General features: G+C 38.5%; 1 protein-coding gene across 3 annotated transcripts; it reads left to right on the forward strand.

Annotated features, from left to right (window-relative positions):
• Positions 1-10: 10 nt before the first annotated feature.
• CYP51A1 (cytochrome P450 family 51 subfamily A member 1) lies at positions 11-20,374 on the forward strand. 3 transcript variants are annotated; one of them, XM_077857009.1, is made up of 10 exons: positions 11-114; positions 2,172-2,270; positions 5,855-6,031; positions 7,253-7,379; positions 9,169-9,343; positions 11,427-11,546; positions 11,961-12,156; positions 13,354-13,449; positions 14,206-14,374; positions 20,116-20,374. In XM_077857009.1, exons 3-10 carry the CDS (start codon positions 5,879-5,881, stop codon positions 20,292-20,294), a joined length of 1,215 nt encoding a protein of 404 aa, XP_077713135.1. In that variant the 5' UTR covers positions 11-114; positions 2,172-2,270; positions 5,855-5,878; the 3' UTR covers positions 20,295-20,374. The 3 variants fall into 3 exon arrangements, with proteins under 3 accessions (XP_077713135.1, XP_077713134.1, XP_077713133.1); XM_077857008.1 differs by having other exon boundaries at positions 13-148; XM_077857007.1 differs by lacking the exon at positions 11-114 and adding an exon at positions 263-580.
• Positions 20,375-20,795: the final 421 nt, after the last annotated feature.

Raw genomic sequence — 20,795 nt, forward strand, 5'->3', positions numbered from 1 at the left:
CCGCGGGGGTGCCCCGCACCCAGGGCACGCAGGCTCCGGCGGCCCGCGGTCCTCAGGCGGTGGTCGCCTCTTCAACTCTCGTTCTCTTCGGTCTCCGAGCCACCCGCACCACAGGTGCCACCTGCTTCTTCAGGGCCTCTGTCCCGGCGTAAGGAGACCTCGGCAGTACGGCGTCCGGCGGGGGGCGTGGCCAGCACCAGGCCCCGCCCCTTCGGTGACGCGCCGGGTGGCGCGCGTGGGCGCCGAGAGTGGGGGGTGGGACCGGGTTTAGTAGGAGACCCGGGGGCCGGGGCCGCTTGCGGACGCCCGTCAGCCGGCTTCGCTCGCTGCGTCTATTCGGAGGGGCGGCGGCGACCTCGGCCTCCAGCGTCTCTGGCGAGCTGTAGCGGCTGCTCCGGCGGTCAGGATGCTGCTGCTGGGTTTGCTGCAGGCGGGCGGGTCGGTGCTGGGGCAGGCGATGGAGCGGGTGACCGGCGGCAACCTCCTCTCCATGCTGCTAATCGCCTGCGCCTTCACGCTAGGCCTAGTCTACCTGATTCGCCTCGCAGTCGGCCACCTGGCCCCCCTGCCTGCCGGGGCGGTACGTGCACCCCAGGGAGTTCGGGCAGCGACCGCCGAGGCCTAAGGGCTAGGGGACGACGACAAAGGCGGCCAAAGGGCTAGGGGGAGTGGGGACCTCCGCAGTGCTCAGCTGGGCGGCGGCGGGGGGCACACTGGGGACTGGGCGGCGGCTGCAGCTCTGCTGCTTGTGGTGGTCGCGGCTGCCTTGGCCTTGCTGGCCTGGGTGCTGGGGACCCTGTAATCTGTCGCGGTCCCGGCGGTGGCCGCGTGTGGTCGTGGGGGTCGTGCTTGCCGCGTTCGTGGTCCTAGGGACGGCTGTGCTGGCCAAGGGGCTGGGGCCCCCGATGGCCGTGGCCAGATTGGTGGCTGTGGCTTGAGCGCCCTGGTGGCTGTACTGGCCACCCCAGTGGTGGTACAACCATCGGCAGCTGCGGCCCTGGTGGCCGTCATCTTGGTCCAGTGTCCTGTGGGCTGTAGTATTGCCCCTAATGGCGACTTATATCAATACGAAGGGGGGGGGGGTGTTTGGTAGTGTGGGAGTGAAGGGACTGTCCCTTCTTATGATGCTAACGAAGTATCAGTTTCTTTAATTTAGTGTCTTTATTGACCATTAGCTTCATACTTACCTAATATAGTTGATGAATTTTTTTTTTTTAATTTCTTTATTCATGATAGACACAGGGCGGGGGTGGGAGTGGGCAGAGACACAGGCAGAGGGAGAAGCAGGCTCCACACAGGGAGCCTGATGCGGGACTTGGGGACTCCAGGATCACGCCCTGGGCCAAAGGCAGGCGCTAACCCGCTGAGGCACCCAGGGATCCCCTGATGAATGTATTCTTAACCAGCCAACACCAAGTAGCTTTTAAAACTGCCCTTTCACTGACAATGGAATGTAGAAACTATTGACCAAGTAGTTTGTAAAACCTGGGACATCTAAAGTACCTTTTCTTCTAGAGCTGATTTACTCTCTAAAACCAGTAGATGAGGGGTGCTGGGTGGTGGTTCAGCATCCCACCCTCCATCTCAGCTCAGGTCTTGATCTTAGGGTGGTGAGTTCAAGCCCCTTCCTGGGTGTGGAGCCTACTTAAAAAATAAAAAATAAAATCTGTGGATGAGATGTGTCCTGTTTCCTGATAAATGTAGCTTCTTGAAAGTTTCATGTCTTTCTATACCTCAAATCACTGTCTTTTTCTGTACCTTCTTTATACCTTTTTAAGGCAAGATTCTGGAACTAAAATTGTCAACGGTAGTGGTCAAGACAATGTAGTTTGATTTTCCTGGTTTTTCATCCTGCTAATGGTTAAGAAAGTTGCCTAGAGCCACCAGTAAATAATATTGGACATATTCTGGACAGTGTTCAGCATGTGTAATTTCAATACTTTGTGTTTGTGTAGTCATTTATCTTAAATGATGTTTTGAGTTTCTACTCTTTTTACTATTGTTCTCTCCTATGATATATGCAGTTTGGCTGTTCCTAAGTTACTGTTGATGCTTTATTTTTTGGTAACTTTTTAGTATTAGTGGTAAATTTCATTTGTTTATTCATGAAATTAAGTTGGGTTTCTCTCAAAATGAAATGTGAACCCCAAATTTTTTGTTTTTTCTTGCAGAAAAGTCCACCATACATTTTCTCTCCAATTCCATTCCTTGGACATGCTATAGCATTTGGGAAAAGTCCAATTGAATTCCTAGAAAATGCATATGAAAAGGTAAGTCTTCCAAATAATACAGGAAAAAAAATTAGTGCTTTTCAAACTTTTTTTGGATGGCAGAACACTAAAAAAGTGCAATCTTATGCTTATCCCCCAGTATAGGAAACTGATTAAATTGGAGCTGCTCCTGTAAGAGCTGGAAGGGTCTTGGAGACTCTCTTAACCAATCCCATGTCCTGGGTGATCTCACTGTACTTACTAATCATAGTTAAAATTGAAAACTGACTGACCCTTCTTTTTCTTAACCAATCACCTGTGGGATTTTCTAACCTACTCTACATATATCTCTGACTTCAGTTTCACTTGGATGACCCATGTGATACTGTGGCAATTCAGATCTTTCCCCTCTTTTTTTTTTCCCCCTCTTTTTTCTAATGAACTTTCTGATACTAATTCAGCCATTTATTCCACAGTCCCACTGTGAATTGTCATCACTCTTAACTATTTCAGCGCCCAATATAAATTTAGACACTTTATTGTTAGATCACCTCTTCTTTTCCAGGCTTGCCTCTTGTCCTTCCATTAGAACCATGCTTTGACCTCATTAGACCTTCTAGTCCATTGTCTCATTTACTTTCTCTTGATCTATCAGCCTCTGTTCTTTACTTTCCTTTTTTTTCCAGTTTGGGACTGTCATCCATTATTTCAGTTATACTTTGGCCGATACCATATATTTCCTTGCCCCTGGATCTTTTCATTTTGCTTACCTGGTAAAGCTCCAGCCTTGGAGGGGTTTTTCTTCTTGTTTTCTTCTTCCTTGCACCAAATTAGTTCCTTCCTAATTTCATGATTTCCTAACCTGAACGAACTTTGAACACCACTCAGCAATCGTATTATGCTAAAGTATGGTTGGTATACTTTCCACTCCCCATAAAGACAATTTAAACCTACACTTTTTAAAACTCCTGAGTCTTCTTTCTTTCTATCAAAGGAGACAACTTTTTCTCCTCTTTAGAGATACAAAACCATCCAAAGAGAACTCTCTTGTGCTCCCACTTTCAAACATGCATTCTCTTTTCTTCTTGTTACACTAATTATAAAACACTTTGTGCTGGTACTTAGTGCTTTACATTGATTATCTTACTGAAGCTCCACAAAAATCCTTTCAGGTATATCCATTTTATAGATGATAAAACTGAGAAACAGGTTATATAATTTATTCTTGGGCTCACTACTGGCTAGTGGCCGACCCAGGATTTACACAGTCTGATTTCTGAGTCTGTGTTTTTAATGAAAATAACAACACAACAACAACAATAATAATAAAACACATGTAATGTTTACTATGGCCAACACACTTTAATATATTTATAATATCTATATACACAGCCATAGTCCTCATGGATATGATATATATTTAATCTTGATAATGGTAGGTACTATTACTATTTCTATTTTATGGATGAGGGAAACTGAAGTACAGAGAAGTTAAGTTCTTTTACTGTAGGACCAAGGTCACAACAGCTAACAGGTGGAGGAGCTGGGATGTGAATCTCAGAATCTTGTGCTCTGAGCTCACTAGGTGCTATCATGTTGGTTTTATTACACTATCTTGCTGCCTTTTGGAGGTTAAAGTCTCAATCCATCTTTGGTCTCAGGAACCTTAGGCTATAATTTCTTCTTTCTGTAGTGACTTCTCTCAACTGGATCTTTCCTATTTTCTCTGAAAAAAATTTAAAAGTCACTCATTTAAAAAGACCAGACTACTCAGTCTTCTTTCAGGTCCCTCCCCCTTCAGCAAGTTTTCTGTACTAACAGTCTCTATTTCCACATCTCCTGTCCACCCGAGTCTGTCAGCCCCTTCACTAATGAGCTCCATGTCCTAGTTCAATGAGCTTGACTCCTCAGCTGTATTTGTCACTGGTGATCTCTCCCTCCTCCTTAAATGTGGCTTCTCTCATTTCCCCTCCTATTTTTTGATTGCTTTTTCTCTAACTATTAATGGGCTCATGCCTGGCCATTTATTATTGGGGTTAATGGAGCTTTGGTCCTTGGCCTTTCCCAGGTGATCTCATCTCTAACCTGCAGCTACAGTTACCAGACACCCCAATTAATGTCTCTGGCTCAGGTCTGTTCTCTGATCCCCAGATCTGGATTGTCCCAACTTCCACATGATTCTGAATTGTCTAAGGTACCTGTTAGTCAACATTTCTGAAGTCTAACCCTTGTTTTTTTTCTCTCTAATCCTGGTTGCCCTGTTTTCTCTTTTTACCACTTTTCTGTTTTGCAGAAGCCTAGGATTCATTCTTGATACTTTGCTCTCTTAATCCATTGCCATCTGCAGATTCTCTCTCCAAAATAATTCAGTATCCATCTGCTTCTGCCCCATCATTACCATGTGGCAAGTTTTCATTATCAGATTGCTGCAAGAGGCTCTAACTGGTCCTCTGACATTCCTTTTGCTCCTGTTCCTCCTTCCTCCATATGGCAGCCAGAGGGATTTTTCTTTTAAATATGCATATGTCAGTGTGTCTCTCCCATGCAGTTTAAAATCTTCTATGGCTTTCCATTGCTTGTAAGGAAAATACTTCTTGAATATGGCTTATGAGACTTTGTGTGATCTAGGCCCTACACACTCAGCTCTCATCTCATCCTCCATCCACCCCGCCCCCCATGCCTGGCTGCCATGCTGACCCCTGCTCATCAGCTCAGGTGGCCTTCCTCTCTTTGGTCTCCTTTTTTATCAGTTCTCTTATCACAGAGTTGCTTTCCTTCCCATAATACTTGTCCCATTTGCAATTTTACATTTGTTGATATGATTATTAGATTAAGTTGTGTCTTTTTCAATAGACTAAGCTACATGAGTCAAGGATGGTATTTTTGTTCACAATTATACCCCCAGAGCCTAGTCTTTAATAATAATCAAAAACTGCAAGGTAAAGCATTTACCACCCAACCAGATTAACAAAAAATTAAAAATTAAATTATTCAGTATTGATGAGATAGTAGTAAACTGGTAACTAAATTTCTGATGTTTTTACATAGCAAGTACAATAGGAAAGAAAGGTCATAACCTTTGGTGACTTCTATAAATTGATCTATAACCAAGGGAGGAAAATCTATATTCTCAGAGATACTCATTGCATAATTATACCTAATTAGTAAAGAACTGACATATCACCCATATGTCCAATAATGAAAGAATAACTATTAAAATGATGATGTCTGGGGCACCTGTATGGCTCAGTCGGTTGGGCATCTGCCTTTGGCTCAGGTCATGGTCCCAGGGTCCTGGAATCAACCCCTGTGTCAGAGAGCCTGCTTTTCCCTCTCCCACTCCTCCTGCTTGTGTTCACGCTCTCTCTCTGTCAAATAAGTAAATCTTAAAAAAAAAAATTATGAGGTTGGTGTAAAGGATAGAAAATATTTTCAGTATAAACTGAAAAAAGAATAAAAAATTTATATTTCATTTGCAACTGGATGAAAATAATTATGAATTTGGACAAAGACTAGGTGAATAATTGCATTAGGTTTATGCATGTTTTAATTTTCAGAAATTTTTTGTGAATTAAGAAATTAGTGTTTCTTTTAGTGGTACATATTTTTCAGTATCATCACTATGGCTACTTTTCTTTCTTTAGTATGGACCTGTATTTAGTTTTACCATGGTGGGCAAGACATTTACTTACCTTCTGGGGAGTGATGCTGCTGCACTGCTTTTTAATAGTAAAAATGAAGACCTGAATGCAGAAGATGTCTACAGTCGTCTGACAACACCTGTGTTTGGGAAGGGAGTTGCATATGATGTGCCTAATCCAGTAGGTGACACTGTTAATGTTCAAGAAAGACAAACCTATAACATAATAGTTAAAGCTAGTAGTATAATATTGTACATTTAGAATGTAGAAACAATTGATTCCTTGATTCTAAAATCTGAAGGATGAGACATTTAAAAGAAGAAAAGCTCTGGGGAACTGACAAAGAATGAATATTCTGTTTTATAGCTGCAGGCATGGGCTAAGCAATTTTAAAGATTTCCTATACAAAGAAATAGAATCAATGATAACTTAGCGTTTGGAATTTGAGTCGAGTGGGTAACAAGAAAATCCCCTTATATTTTGGAAGGGCCTCCTACGGCTACAGTCCTGCCTGAAATTCTAGCATAAGAGCTCTTTTGAGCTAGAGTTTATTGGCTTTAGAAGTTTGTGTGATTTTTCTCCTCCTAAAGTCAAATATTAAAGTGCTGCAAATTGATGTAAAACAAATGAAATCTTTGGTTCAATTGCTTGGTGTGGGTTCTGGCTGAGATCATACCACATATTACCTGGTATCCTACTGTAGCAGTTAAGGGTTGACATCATGTGTTATTTCTGGAGATGAGGGGGGTGTAGGGGAATGAATGGCTCCTCAAGGCTAAAAGCAAGAGCCCTGAAAAATCCCTATGGTCAGATATATCTGTTCATTTTCTCACACTGCTTATCAGATTCTTAAAATAGAAATGTCCCAAGGGGTTATGACCATTAGGTGTCTTAGTGTGAATTTTTTTCAGTCAAACTATATTGATCTCATTAAACTTCAGGAAGATAGGGAGAGGAATGATACTTGCTTGGTAATGGAATAGGAGAAGTTGTGAAATAGGATAAAAATAATATGGAAGCATAATGAACCTTTGAGGGATTGTGTTGGTATCTGGGTTGGGTTGAGATGCTAGAAGATAACAGGATAGGAAAGGGAAGCCCTGGGGTCAGGAGTGGGAAAAAGCATGTGTAGGAAGGAAAGGCAGTGGGATTCCTAATATCATTAGTTAAGGGCCTGAATACCAGGTATCTCTCTACATGTTACTTCAGATCCATGTAAATGCTCTGTTTCCCATGTGTGGTATAGTTTTAAAAAATCCTTCTACTATTTTTATTTTCAATATCTTTTTTTCAGAATATTGTTTTCTTTGAGTGTTACAGAGTTCTAATAATCCATGTGAATCTTGTGATAAAACAAAATTGTGTCTTAATGGTTGGTATTATACTGTTAATATTTTCAAGGTTTTTTTGGAGCAGAAGAAAATGCTAAAAAGTGGCCTTAACATAGCCCACTTTAGACAGCACGTTTCTATAATCGAGAAAGAAACAAAGGAATACTTTCAAAGTTGGGGAGAAAGTGGAGAAAAAAGTAAGCAAACTGTTTTGTTTTTGCATTTGTTCTAATATTTCTGTTTTTTTTTTATGACTACAAATATAAGAATACATGTATATGTGTAATGAAAAACCAACTGCAGCATATGTAAAACCACCATAGCCTTAATGGAAAGAATGTTTTGATAACCACACAGTTGAAAAGACCTCTAAGAGGGGACCCCTGGGTGGCTCAGTGGTTTAGCGCCTGCCTTTGGCCCAGGGTGTGATCCTGGAGTCCCAGGATTGAGTCCCTCATCGGGCTCCCTGTGTGGAGCCTGCTTCTCCCTCTGCCTGTGTCTCTGCCTCTCTTTCTCTCTATGTCTCTCATGATGAATAAATAAATAAAATCTTAAAAAAAAAAACCTCTAAGAGGAAGTGATTATTGCTGTTCACTTAGCAAAACTTTAAAATGGGCTAATTAACGTGCACGTTATTCAGCTCATTTGTACAAATAATATAAAAATGATTCATAATTAAATTTTGAAATAAACTGAATGTTAAGACTTTTTTGCATGGTCATTTTAAGACAGTAAATAACGTTTTTAACCTCCGTGGGCAAGTAAAAGTCTAAATGATTTAATTTTGTATGTAATACCCTATTTATTTGATACTTATTTCATGAAAAAGGTAAATTTAAATACATAGGTTTTACTCTGTCACCAAATATATGCTTTCTTGCATTATGTAGAGAGTATAATGAGTATAACTTGATTGTCCTTGGATATTTATGTGAATCCATCTTTTATATTGGACAATAAGTGTTCCTTTCAGGGAAAATTGCCAGCTCAAAGCAGGAAGCAACATTTGCCTACAGGGCATCAAGACCTCTGTATAGGTCCCCATGTTCTGGGTGTGGTCTTCAGTTTCTGTAAAAGATCCAGAAACTTGATTTTATTTTTTATTTACCTGAAGCTGATGTGACATATTTCTAGCTATATAAGAACCTGATGTAAAACTAAAATGCCTCTAAATAAGTGCAAATGAGACAAAGTTACAGCACTGAGATCACCAGAATTTGCTAAACTTCATTGGTAAATCTAATTAGAAAGCCAGGTGATAATTGGAAGTTCATTTGGCAAACACGGAATTAAATAATATATTAACAGGGTAATTTTTATGACTTTTAAATGTCATCCAAATGTGCTTCCCTGATGCATTTGTCTCCTGTTTGGGATATACCAGTTAGTAATTAGCTACAGTTTTCTTTTATATATAGTCAAGCAAGGCTTCAGATTTTATTCCTGGTCTTCCTGCTTTTGACCTGGGAAATAATCCGTTCTCCAGTTTTTCGACTGCTATACCTTGGGAAGCACCTGGTATACATTAAATAACCAATTTACTGCTTTTGTTACACTGTGAGTTGGGACTCCTGTATCTTCATTTTTTACAAATTTTATTTTTAAGTAATTTCTATACCCAATACAGGGCTCGAACTCATGACCCCGGGATCAAGAGTCATGTGCTCTACTGAGCCAGCCAGGCGCCCCTCACTATATTCATTTTTATTTTCAATTTATCTTTTCAAGTTGAAGAGTCATGAGTGAGGTTTAGAGATCCTTTGTGGCCTCTATTTTGGCTGTCCAGGGATGCTTTCCATTAGGAGTTTTTTGTTCCTCTTTGTTGTGTCCATGTCTGTCTGTAGGCTTTTTTTGAGGATACAAACAGCATCTTGTTGATTCTTGAGTTTTTATTGTTTTCCTTTGTAATACTTCTATGTCTGAGAAAGCAGAAAATTTCCAGAGAATATTTGGCAATAGTAATGGGAATGATCTTTTTTCTTCTAGATTTGTTTGAAGCTCTTTCGGAGCTCATAATTTTAACAGCTAGCCATTGTTTACATGGCAAGGAAATCAGAAGTCAACTCAATGAGAAAGTGGCACAACTGTATGCAGATTTGGATGGAGGGTTTAGCCATGCAGCCTGGCTGCTGCCAGGCTGGCTTCCCTTGCCTAGTTTCAGGTATGGATAAAGAAACTATACTTGCTTATTTAACTGTAGAATTGCTGTAGTGTTGGTATGCTTTGCGTGAACAGAGATAAAAGATAAACATAAAAGAGACAAATTAGGGGAGATTATGACCCCCCATGCTTCTATAAGAATTCAAGACGGGTTTTCTTTATATAGTGAGTTCACTTAAGCTAAATTTCAGTTTATTAAAGAGGTAATTTGTTGTCTAGCTGTTCTAATTTAAAACCTACTAATCTCACATATTCCTTCTACTCAGGAAAGTCTCTGGACTCTACCTAGAAGTGATACCCCTCTATGTACTTATTTGAAAATATTTTACTGTTTTATAGCATACTGTGAATTTGTTTTGAAGTATTAGTGCCTTTAATTTTCTCTTTGTTTTCTTATAACTATACTGTGATTTCTGTAAGGGCAGGGACCATCTGATACAAAGAAATATTGCTTACAAGACTCAACATATAATTTAGTATCTTGCATAGTTAGTGGGCTTTCTGTATCTTTTGATTCATTTATGTTCAGGTGAGAGATGGGGAAGAATTAAATTGGTACTCCCTTTTCTTTCTACTTCTGCTATTTCTATATAGTTACAGGATAAAGAAGGGGAGAAAAAGGGAAAGCCAGGAGAGATTCTCTGGAATTCTTTGGATTCATAATTCTTTGTAAGGAGCTTTCCAGTTTTCAAAATGCTTTCATCCATAGCCTGTAGTAGGTTCTCCAGAAATGTGCAACAAGCCTGTTTTTACCTTGTCTATCTCCTGGATGAAGTCAGAAATTCCTGAGCTTGATATGATAGACCTTTCCCAGTTCAGCCCAGTCTTTCTCTGTCTTCGCTGAATCAAATGATTTAACCAAATTATTCCATTCCCTTTCTTAAACAGGCCTTATGTTTTCCTGGCACTGCTGTGTTCTTATTGATAAACGTCTTCTGCCCACATTGTCTCAGTTGATCCTCAGTAACAGTCTTACAAACACAGCAGGGCAGCAATTTGTATTGGAAGGCTTAGTTAGGAAGTTAGTTAGTTAGGAAGGGGCTAGGTAGTCAGATTGCCTGGTTTTAAATGTTAGCTCCACTGCTTTCTGGCTGTGTGATACTATGCAGCTGCCTGTGGATTGATCATAAGAGCATCGACCTCGCAGGAGGTCAAAGTGGGTAATTCATTTTGTAAAATACTTATAGTACTGTTAGTATAGTTTGTTACCTAGTGAGCATCGTACTTTAAAGGTAAGGTTTGGGCACCTGAAGTTTGTTTTCCGACTCTACTAGTATTTTTGCCCCCAACAAAACCATGGTGTTTCAGAAAATGAAAAATAGAATCAAATCCTGTATACTGTAGTCATGTTCTAAATCCTAGATGTTTATCATCCTAAATAAATCCTAGGTTTATTCAAATCCTGAATCATCTTCTTCTTCTTCTTCTTCTTTTTTAAAAAAATCCTGAATCTTCTAAGAAAACCAGAATGACTCTCCAACTTCTACAAGAATTAATTTGGTTAAAATGGGAATTTCATTAATTTAAAAGAGTATTCTGCTTTCTGTTAAATGGAAAGTAATTCTAAAGGAATAATCACAAGTCTTGTTCTAGACCTTTCCTTAGAACAAAGAGAGTAGGGGGAATCCCTGGGTGGCTCAGCAGTTTGGCACCTGCCTTTGGCTCAGGGCGCTATCCTGGAGTCCCGGGATCGAGTCCCGCGTCGGGCTCCTGGCATGGAGCCTGCTTCTCCCTCTGCCTGTGTCTCTGCCTCTCTCTCTCTCTCTGTGTCTATCATAAATAAATAAATAAATGAGTAAGTAAGTAAATAAATAAATCTTTTAAAAAAAAAAGAACAAAGAGTATGTTAAGAATACATCTGTTAGGACACATTTCTTGCCTTTAAGGACCCTAGAAATTTCTAACTAAGATTTTTATGGCTTTTTTTTTTTTCTTTTGGTTCTGAGGTTTCTGTCCATTGTTTCAGAGTCATTGAAGTTAGTTAAATAAGGTTGCGTTAAGCTAGGTCCTGGTTATTTTCAAAATGGGTCTAATGCCAGAAAGTATGACATTGTTTTTTAATCATTTTCATCTTTGAATCACAGACGCAGGGACAGAGCTCACCGAGAGATCAAGAATATTTTCTACAAAGCAATCCAGAAGCGCAGACAGTCAGAAGAAAAAATAGATGATATTCTCCAAACTTTACTAGATTCTACTTACAAGTAAGAGCTGCTCAGATCATATGTTAAGCTGAAACAGGAAATTACACATTAAAATGTGCTTAAATAATATATCCAGTCAAAAAATAGTGATACTGACAAAATTAGTAGCTATGAGCTGTGGGCTTATTAAATGGATGAGACTCGAATTACTGGGGTCCCATGCCTGCCTGGAGCCCCAAGACCGCGCATGGGGAAAGCTCTGCTGACAAACTGGAACAATGTCCTTTGTAATGAAAATCCTACTTTTCTTTGGTCCACCTCTGTTCCCTAAGGGAAAAAAATTCTCACTTGTGATGGGCAAATGCAAGAGACTGTTAAACTTGAAAAATTTATTCACGAAGACCGTTTATTTAAATGTGAAGGCATGAAATGGGTCTGCCAAAATGTTAAATTTGTGTGCGATTGATTCCATAGGGATGGGCGTCCTTTGACAGATGACGAAGTGGCAGGCATGCTTATTGGACTGCTCTTGGCAGGGCAGCATACATCCTCAACTACTAGCGCCTGGATGGGCTTCTTCTTGGCCAGAGACAAAACACTTCAAGACAAATGTTATTTAGAACAGAAAACAGTCTGTGGAGAAGATCTGCCTCCTTTAACTTATGACCAGGTTTATTGCATTTTTATTTTCATTGCTGCTTTATGACTTTGAGTATTTAATGAGTGGCTAGTTTTTAAAGGGGATAACTTGAGATATTCTGTTTACTATCGATTAAATTGCTTAGCTTCTTTATTTCTAGAAAATTCCCCATAGCCCTCCCTAAAATGTCTTAATGTTGGATTCAGTTTGCTAGGATTTTTGCATCCATGTTGATAAGGGATATTAATGTGTAGTTTTATCATGAGGTCTTTGACAGGTTTTGGTACACAGTAATGATGGTCTCATAGAATGAGTGTACAAGTGTTCCCTCCTCTTTATTGTTTTGGAAGAGTTTATGAAGGGTTGATATTGTTTCTTATATTTCTGGTTAGAGATCACCAGTGAAACTATATGAGTCTGTGCTTTTCTTTGTGGGAAGTTGATACTTGTTATACATCTATTCATATGTTCTGTTTCTTCTGGAGTCTTTAGTTTGTATCCTTTAGAAATTTGTCCATCTTCATCTAGGTTACCTAACTCATTGGCTTATAATTGTTATCGTATTCTCTTATAATCCTTACTGTTTCTGTAAGGTCAGCAGTGATGTCTCTTTCATTTCTGATTTTATAACTTTTAAAATAATAGCTTAATTGATATATAATTTACATACTATAGACCAGTCCATTTAGAGTGTATAATTTACTCTTTTTTGATATTCAGAATTGTGAGAACCATCACAATTTTAGAACATTTAAATCACTTCCAAAAGAAAGCTGGTACCCCGTATTAGTCACACTCCATTTCCCCTGTCCCCGGCAATCACTGATCTACCTTTTGTCTGCATGGATTTGCCTTATTTTGGACATTTCATATAAACGGGATCATAACAATATGTGGTCTTTTATGACCGGCTTCTTTTGCTTACCATGTTTTCATATTCATCCATGTAGTAGCATAATTTTTGCTAACGTTTTTCCTTTTTTAGACAAATGAATTTTTGCAGGCCCTTACTATGCTATTCTTCAGGGTGATTATCTCTCTTACTTGCCCTCTTTCCCTTGTTGACCATGTAGTAATAGAACAAGATAATCTCAGATGCCGAACCAGTGACCTCTGTACTCCTACCAGAATATAATCTATTTTATAACCCAGAAGTTTAAGTAATATTGCATATTGTTGAAGTAAGTTAAATATTTGTAAAACTCAGGAAATATTTTCCCTTTTTAGCTGAAGGATCTAAATTTACTAGATCGCTGTATAAAAGAAACATTAAGACTTCGGCCTCCTATAATGACCATGATGAGAATGGCCAAAACTCCTCAGGTGAGTCTCTTGGTTAGAGCTCCCCTTCCATGCCCTCAGTTTTTATTTATCAAAAAGAAGAAATATAACAGCAAGGAGGATTTTTAAAATTAAGCAAGTAGAATAATTGTTTCTACATAATTATAGTTTTATATATTCTAACTCTGATATATAATTACATATTCTATTTATATAGCTATTTTTTATATAATTAGAGAGTATATGTGCTAATTTGTTCCCTGCATTTTTACTTAACAATTAGGGTTTTAAAAATGATAGTGTATTTTTTTCCTGGCTTAAAAAAAAAGCATGTTTTGTTAAAAATTCTGATAGTATGGAAATACATAAATTAGATTGTGAAAGGCTCCTTGATATCCCTCTGCTACCTCTGAGGCATTTATATCTTTTTAAAATTTCCAGCCCAATGTTGGGTCACTTGAAAATCATCTTGAGTTAAAATAATTTTTAGCTGGCCTATCATCTAGCTAATTTTTAAATATACATATATCACATGTGTGTTAATGGTCTGGTTATTGGGTAGAATATTTTTGTATTACCTAATGAAATGTGTTGGGACTCCTGGGTGGCTCAATGGTTGAGCGTCTGCCTTTGGCTCGGGTCATGATCCTGGAATCGTGGAACCGAGTCCTGCATCAGGCTCCCCTTGGGAAGCCTGCTTCTCCCTCTGCCTGTGTCTCTGCCTCTCTCTCTGTGTCTCTCATAAATAAATAAGTAAAATCTTTAAAAAAGAATGAAATGTGTTGCTTTGATTTCTAGACCATTGCAGGGTATACCATTCCTCCAGGACATCAGGTGTGTGTTTCTCCCACTGTCAACCAAAGACTTAAAGACTCATGGGTAGAACGTCTGGACTTTAATCCTGATCGGTACTTGCAGGACAATCCAGCATCAGGAGAGAAGTTTGCTTACGTGCCATTTGGAGCTGGTAAGATACCATTTTACATTTGAAATGTTTGCTCTGATAATATATTTATGTCTGTCAAAATAATCTATATGAATTTTATTTACAAATACCTTTCCTCATAGGGACATTCCTGTAAACATTTGTAGGAGTATAAACTTTGCCAAGTTGGAAAAACTATTTGTACTAAAGGAAATAGTTTTGTGAATCCTTATATAATGCTCTATTACCTTCTTACCAATTTAGTTTTATCAGGGTTAATTTTTTATAGCCCACCCTATTTTCCCTTATAGTAGTATTTAAAGCTCTGTGAATTGTTTTAAAGAACCAGTGGAATTAGCACACCATTTAGTCAATTATTTAAGGCTAAATAAGATAATAGAGTATCAGTGTTTCAGAAAAGAGCAAAAGCAGTCTTGTTAAAATTGAAGCTTTTATGGATTGTTAGTCAACTTTTTCGTTCTCTGTATCCTTAAGATAAAATGGTCTTTAAATTTGGGCAGGTCTTGCATAGGTTTGCAAACTTCTGCATTTCAATTAAGATCCTTAAATTACGCAGGGAGACCCTTGTTCCTGCAATAATTTCTCTGTTCATTGGTACTCTACAGATTAAACTATATTTTATGACTTTAGTCTTTCCAAAGAGATTTTAAGTGGCACAACTTTTTTGTTATTGATCACACTTTTTCTACATGTAAAGGAAAGTATAAAATCCTTTAGGGACTTTAGATCATAGTAACTTTGATAAATAAATTTAATAATATAGTATATAACATTACATTTAAAGGAGTTGTAGAATGTTCAAACATTTGGAAGGGGCATTAGTTCTGTGGTCCAAAATCTGCCCCAAAGAAGAATCATTTCTAATCTGGTAATTACCTGGATTCCACTTGAACTTTTTTAGGTAATAGATTGCTCAGTTACCTTCTATGGCAGCTCATTTCATTTTTTGGACAGCTCCCATTTTAAAAAACTTACATTAAAGCCATCATCTGGGGGTGCCTGGCTGGCTCAGTCAGTACAGCACATGACTCTTGGTCTCAGGGTCATGAGTTCAAGCCCCATGTTGGGTGTGAAGTCTACTTAAAAAAACAAAAAGCTGTAATCTGTTTCCTTTTAACATCCCATTGTGTTTAACATCCCCTAATTATATTCTCTGAAGTTTATACTGTGTATCTCTGAGCTATCTGAATAGAAGATATAACATTCCCTCAAATCTGTCATCATTGTGCTAGTTTCCTAGGGCTACTGTAACTCCCACAAATTAGATGACTTAAAACAAAAGACATTTATTCTCCTACATTTCTGGCCGGAAGTCTGAAATCAAGGTGTTGGAAGGACCTTGTTCTCCCTCATGGCTCTAGGGGAGAGTCTTTGCTTGTTCCTAGCTTTCAGTGGCTCTTGACAATCTTTGGCATTCCTTGGCTTGTAGCTACATCACTCTGACCACTATCTTCACTGGCCGTCTGTCCTATGGGTGCCTGAGTCCTCGCATGTCTTTCTTTGAAGGGCACCAGCATTGGACTTAGGGCTTACCCTAACCTGGGTATGACTTCATCTTAACTAATTATATCTGCAAAGTCTGATTTTTGAGTGGACATGAATTTTGGGAGGGGGATACTCTTCTACCCCATTTGATCATCAGGTTCAGTGTGTCCAATTTCTTCAATCATTACTTTCTGTAATTTTTTCTGTTTTTGTGCACATAGCATGTAGCTTACTCATTTTCATAATATTACCTTATATGAATCATCAGAATTTATCCATTTTCCTATTAATTTGTCCTTAGGATTCTTCTAATTTCCTGCTATTAACATAATTCTCTAACTAATCTCCTTGTAAGCCAAGCCTCTCCTTAGTTGTTATATTTGAACATGGAATGGCTTGTAAACACCCTTCTTAAACAGAGCTCCTAGAAGTAAGAGCATTTATAGGCCACACAAGCACTGTGCTAATAAGCATTTTTTTGGTTAATTATTTCCCTATTAATCTTCACAACCACACTATCAGGAAGGGACTGTCTTATTCACTTTTCAGAAACGGAAACCAAGGCTTAGCAAGGCCTTTTTCAATTCCAATAATTTGGCTTGATCTTTTGGTATTCCCTGAAAAGCCATCCTTTGTTACTGAGCTTACTACCTTATGAGGTTTTAGTAGGCCAGAAAGATTGGAAGGTATTAGTTCTTTCTGGCTTACACATTTCTGATACCATCTTTTATCAAATTTGTTCTCTGGCTTTTATATATAATCTTTTATTAAAAATACATGAGTTATATTTTGTCTTATTAAAATTTCCCCATTTTAATAAAAAAAACTTCCAAGTCAGAAGAATTTTATAGTGAACATTGATATACCTATTATCTAGATTCTGCCACTAACATTTTATCCTTGTTTTATCACATATCCATCCATCAATCCATTTACTGTGCATTTCAAAGTAGACTGTCTACATCAGTGTATGTCTCCCTGAATTTTTCTCCAAGTATATAATAACTGCAGTTCAGTATTTTAGTTTTGGTGTAATGTTTTACAATGAAATACTCAAATCTTAAGTCAATATTGTTTTGACAAATAACCTCATTCAAATCTAATTTATTGATTTTTTTAAACTGTTGGTTCCTGGTCCTATCTAAATCCTTTGCCTGGCCCCAAGTTGTGAAGACATGGTTTTAACATTTATGTTTAGGTCTATGATCATCTGGAATTAGTGTTTGAGTTTGGTGTGAGACAGGAATTAAGGCTTTTTTTTGTTTTTAAAATTATTTTAATAGACTGTATTTACTAGAAAGAGAGATAGCAAGAGAAAGAGCACACAAGGTGAGGGAGGGGCAGAGGGAGAAGCAGGCTCCCCTCTGAGCAGGGAGCCTAATGCTGGGCTCCATTCCAGGACCTGGGGATCACGACCTGAGCAAAGGCAGATGCTTAACCGATGGAGCCACCCAGATACTCCCCACTCCCGCCTTTTTTTTTTTTTTTTTTTTTTTATGTTAGATAAATGGTTATTCCAGCACTATGTGTTGAAAAGATTTTTTTTTCCATTGGTTTGCTTTATTTAGTGCCTTTGTTGATAATCAAATAACCATAAAAGTATGTCTTGGCTGTTTGCTGTAGTCTGTCGCTCTACTTCTTTTTTTTTGTTTTTCTTTTTTGTCGCTCTATTTCTTGAGCCCTGTGCACGACTGCATTGTCTTGGTTGCTGTGAAAGAAAAAAACCCACTCTCACTTAGAACACTTTTGACAACATTTCTGATCACCAAATATTTGGGTGTTTTTCCCACACCAATTCTCTGTGGACACCCACAATTTCAACTTGGTTCTGATACTACCCAACTGTGGTTAGCACAGACCCCATAGGTTAAGGCCTTAGTCCCACAGGATTCCCTCTTGCCCTCCCATGACTTGAGATACCTATTGCAAATCCAGATTGTCTCCTGTTTTTCTGACCAGTGAGCTATAAACCAGAGGTTTTCTTGATCTCCTTGGGGTTCCACAGTTTCTTAAAATGGCTTACAGAACTCAGAAAGCAGTTTATTTACTGGATTAATAGTTTATTACAAAGGAGGGGATACAATTCAGGAAGACCTGATTGGAGATGCATAGGGCAAGGTATGGGGGGAAGGGGCACAGAGCTTCCATGTCCTTTGGGTATGCCCCACTCCCAGTACCTCCATATGCTCACCAAGCAGGAAAGCTCTCCGAATGCTACCTCTCAATCCTTCCATACTATAGGATTTTTAGTGGAGGCTTCCTATTGTAGACACAATTGATTAAATCATTGATGATTAATTCAATATCTAGCCCCTTCTCCTTCTTTCCAAGAAGGTCAGGGGTTGGGGCTAAAAGTTCTAACGCTTTAATCACATGGTTTGTTCCCCTGGCAGCCAGGCCTTACTCTAAGGGGATTTCCCAAAGTCCTCTCATTAACAAACTCCAGTGTGGTTGAAGGGGGCTTTTATGAATAACAAAAACTTCTTGCTTCTTTATTGCTCCTTTCATGTAAGAAATTCCAAGCTGTTTGAGGAGCTCTGTGCCAAGGATGGGAGAAAGAGCAAATATATATTTATTACAAACCACAGTATCAGAGTTGCTGCACTGTTAGTTAGCATTGAAGTCAGATTTGAAATCAATTTAAGTCTTCCAACTTTTTTTTTTCTTAAGACTGCTCCGGATATCCTAGGTCCTCCTTTGCATTTTCATATGCAGTTTAAATAAACTTTTTGATATCCAGTTAGTGAACATACAGTGTAATAATAGTTTCAGGGATCCCTGGGTGGCGCAGTGGTTTGGCGCCTGCCTTTGGCCCAGGGCGCGATCCTGGAGACCCGGGATCGAGTCCCACATCGGGCTTCCGGTGCATGGAGCCTGATTCTCCCTCTGCCTGTGTCTCTGCCTCTCTCTCTCTCTCTGTGACTATCATAAATAAATAAAAATTAAAAAAAAATAGTTTCAGGTTCATGATATAGTGATTCAACACTTCTGTACAACACTCAGTGCTTATCACAAAGTGCACTCCTTCATCCCCATCACCTCTGTCTCCCATTGGCCACCCACCTCCATTCTGATAATCATGTTTGTTCTTTATAATTGAGTCTGTTTCTTGGTTTCCCTCTTTTTTCCTCCTTTGCTTGTTTCTTAAATTCCACATATGAGTCAAATCATATGGTATTTGTCTTTCTCTGATTTTGCTTATTAGCTCTCTCTAGCTCCATCCAGGTCATTGCAAATATCAGGACCTCATTTTTTTTTTTAAGGCTGAGTAATAGTCCATTTTGGTGTGTCTTCTTTATCCATTCATCAGTTGATGGATACTTGGGCTATTTCCATAATTTGGCTATTGTAGATAATGGTGCTATAAACATTAGGGTGCATGTATCCTTTTGAATTAGTATTTTTTTATCCATATGCATTTTAGAAACAACTTGTCAGTTTTTACACATATATAACCTTTTAAATTTTGATCTTGACATGTGTTGCTATTTTGATTTATTAAATCCCTTTTTCTTCCATTATTTTGAAATGGCATTTAAAGTTTTTTTAATTAATTTTTTAAAAAGATTTTATTTATTCATGAGAGACAGAGAGAGAGGCAGAGACACAGGCAGAGGGAGAAGCGGGCTCCATGTAGGGATCCTGATGTGGGACTGGATCCTGGGACTCCAGGATCATGCCCTGGGCCGAAGGCAGGCGCTAAACCACTGAGCCACCCAGGGATCCCCTTTGTTTTTTTTTTTTTAAAGATGGTATTTTTAAGTAATTCTACACCCAGCAGGGGGCTTGAACTCAATCCCGAGATCAAGAGTTGCATGCTCCTCTGACTGAGCCAGCCAGGTGCCCCTGGCATTTAAAGTTTTGATTGAAGGGTTAATACTGACTTTTAACTAGGGCTCTCTTAGGACAGAAGCTAAAGAATATTCTAGTACATTCACAAAGTATATTGTCATCATAGATTTCAGTTTACATATATTTAAACTTAGGTAGATATGACATTTACAGAAAAGTAATTAGAAGAGTCATTATTATAATTACCCAAGTGCTGTTTCCCTTATAAAAAACTTTGAAAATCTCCTGAGATTTTTATTAACTATTTTATTTTACATTTTTTTTTTTTACAATCTTCTTTTATGTGAAAAGAATAGGTCATCTTTTCCCTATACTATCTCTATATCTGGTGTCCATCCAAACGGTAAACAAATTTATCACTCCAGGTAAAAAGAAGGGAGAAAGAATTTCAATTAATTCTTATTAAAACTTTCTTTTTTCAATAGGGCGTCATCGTTGTATTGGGGAGAATTTTGCCTACGTTCAGATCAAGACAATTTGGTCCACTATGCTTCGTTTATATGAATTTGATCTCATTGATGGATATTTCCCCACTGTGAATTATACAACCATGATTCATACCCCTGAAAACCCTGTTATCCGATACAAGCGAAGATCAAAATGAAAAAGGCTGCAAGGAACTAATATGTGAAACATCACTGTAAACTGCAAAAGCATTTGAAGAGAATGAAGTTTATGAAACTCTTGGTGTACTCTTTTTTTTTTTTAGTATAAGTTTAAAAGATAGCTAGTTTAACTTATGGTTTTTATATTTTCTTAACCGAATGGTTCCAACAAATCTAATGGCATTTCAGATATTTCCTAATAGTTTTATGGTGGTTATTTACTATATATGCTTTATTTAAGGAAATCAAGCTTACTAGTATGAAATTATTTAGGGCGATCTTGGAATTGACAGATTCTAAACACAGTTTCCAGGTATTAATCTTAACATCAAACATAGCTCTTTGAAAAGTACATCCAGGGTATTCACATCTTGAACTAGATCTGCAAGTATAAATGCCCAGGGAGATACCTGGAAACCTTAGGTTATTTATTTACTGGGTAATGTTTGTGTGTGTGAGTGAGGATGGGTGGGGTAGGGAATAAACTCACATTTAAAGTC

The sequence above is a fragment of the Canis aureus genome, chromosome 18 (assembly GCF_053574225.1).
Source record: "Canis aureus isolate CA01 chromosome 18, VMU_Caureus_v.1.0, whole genome shotgun sequence".
NCBI lineage: Eukaryota > Metazoa > Chordata > Mammalia > Carnivora > Canidae > Canis > Canis aureus.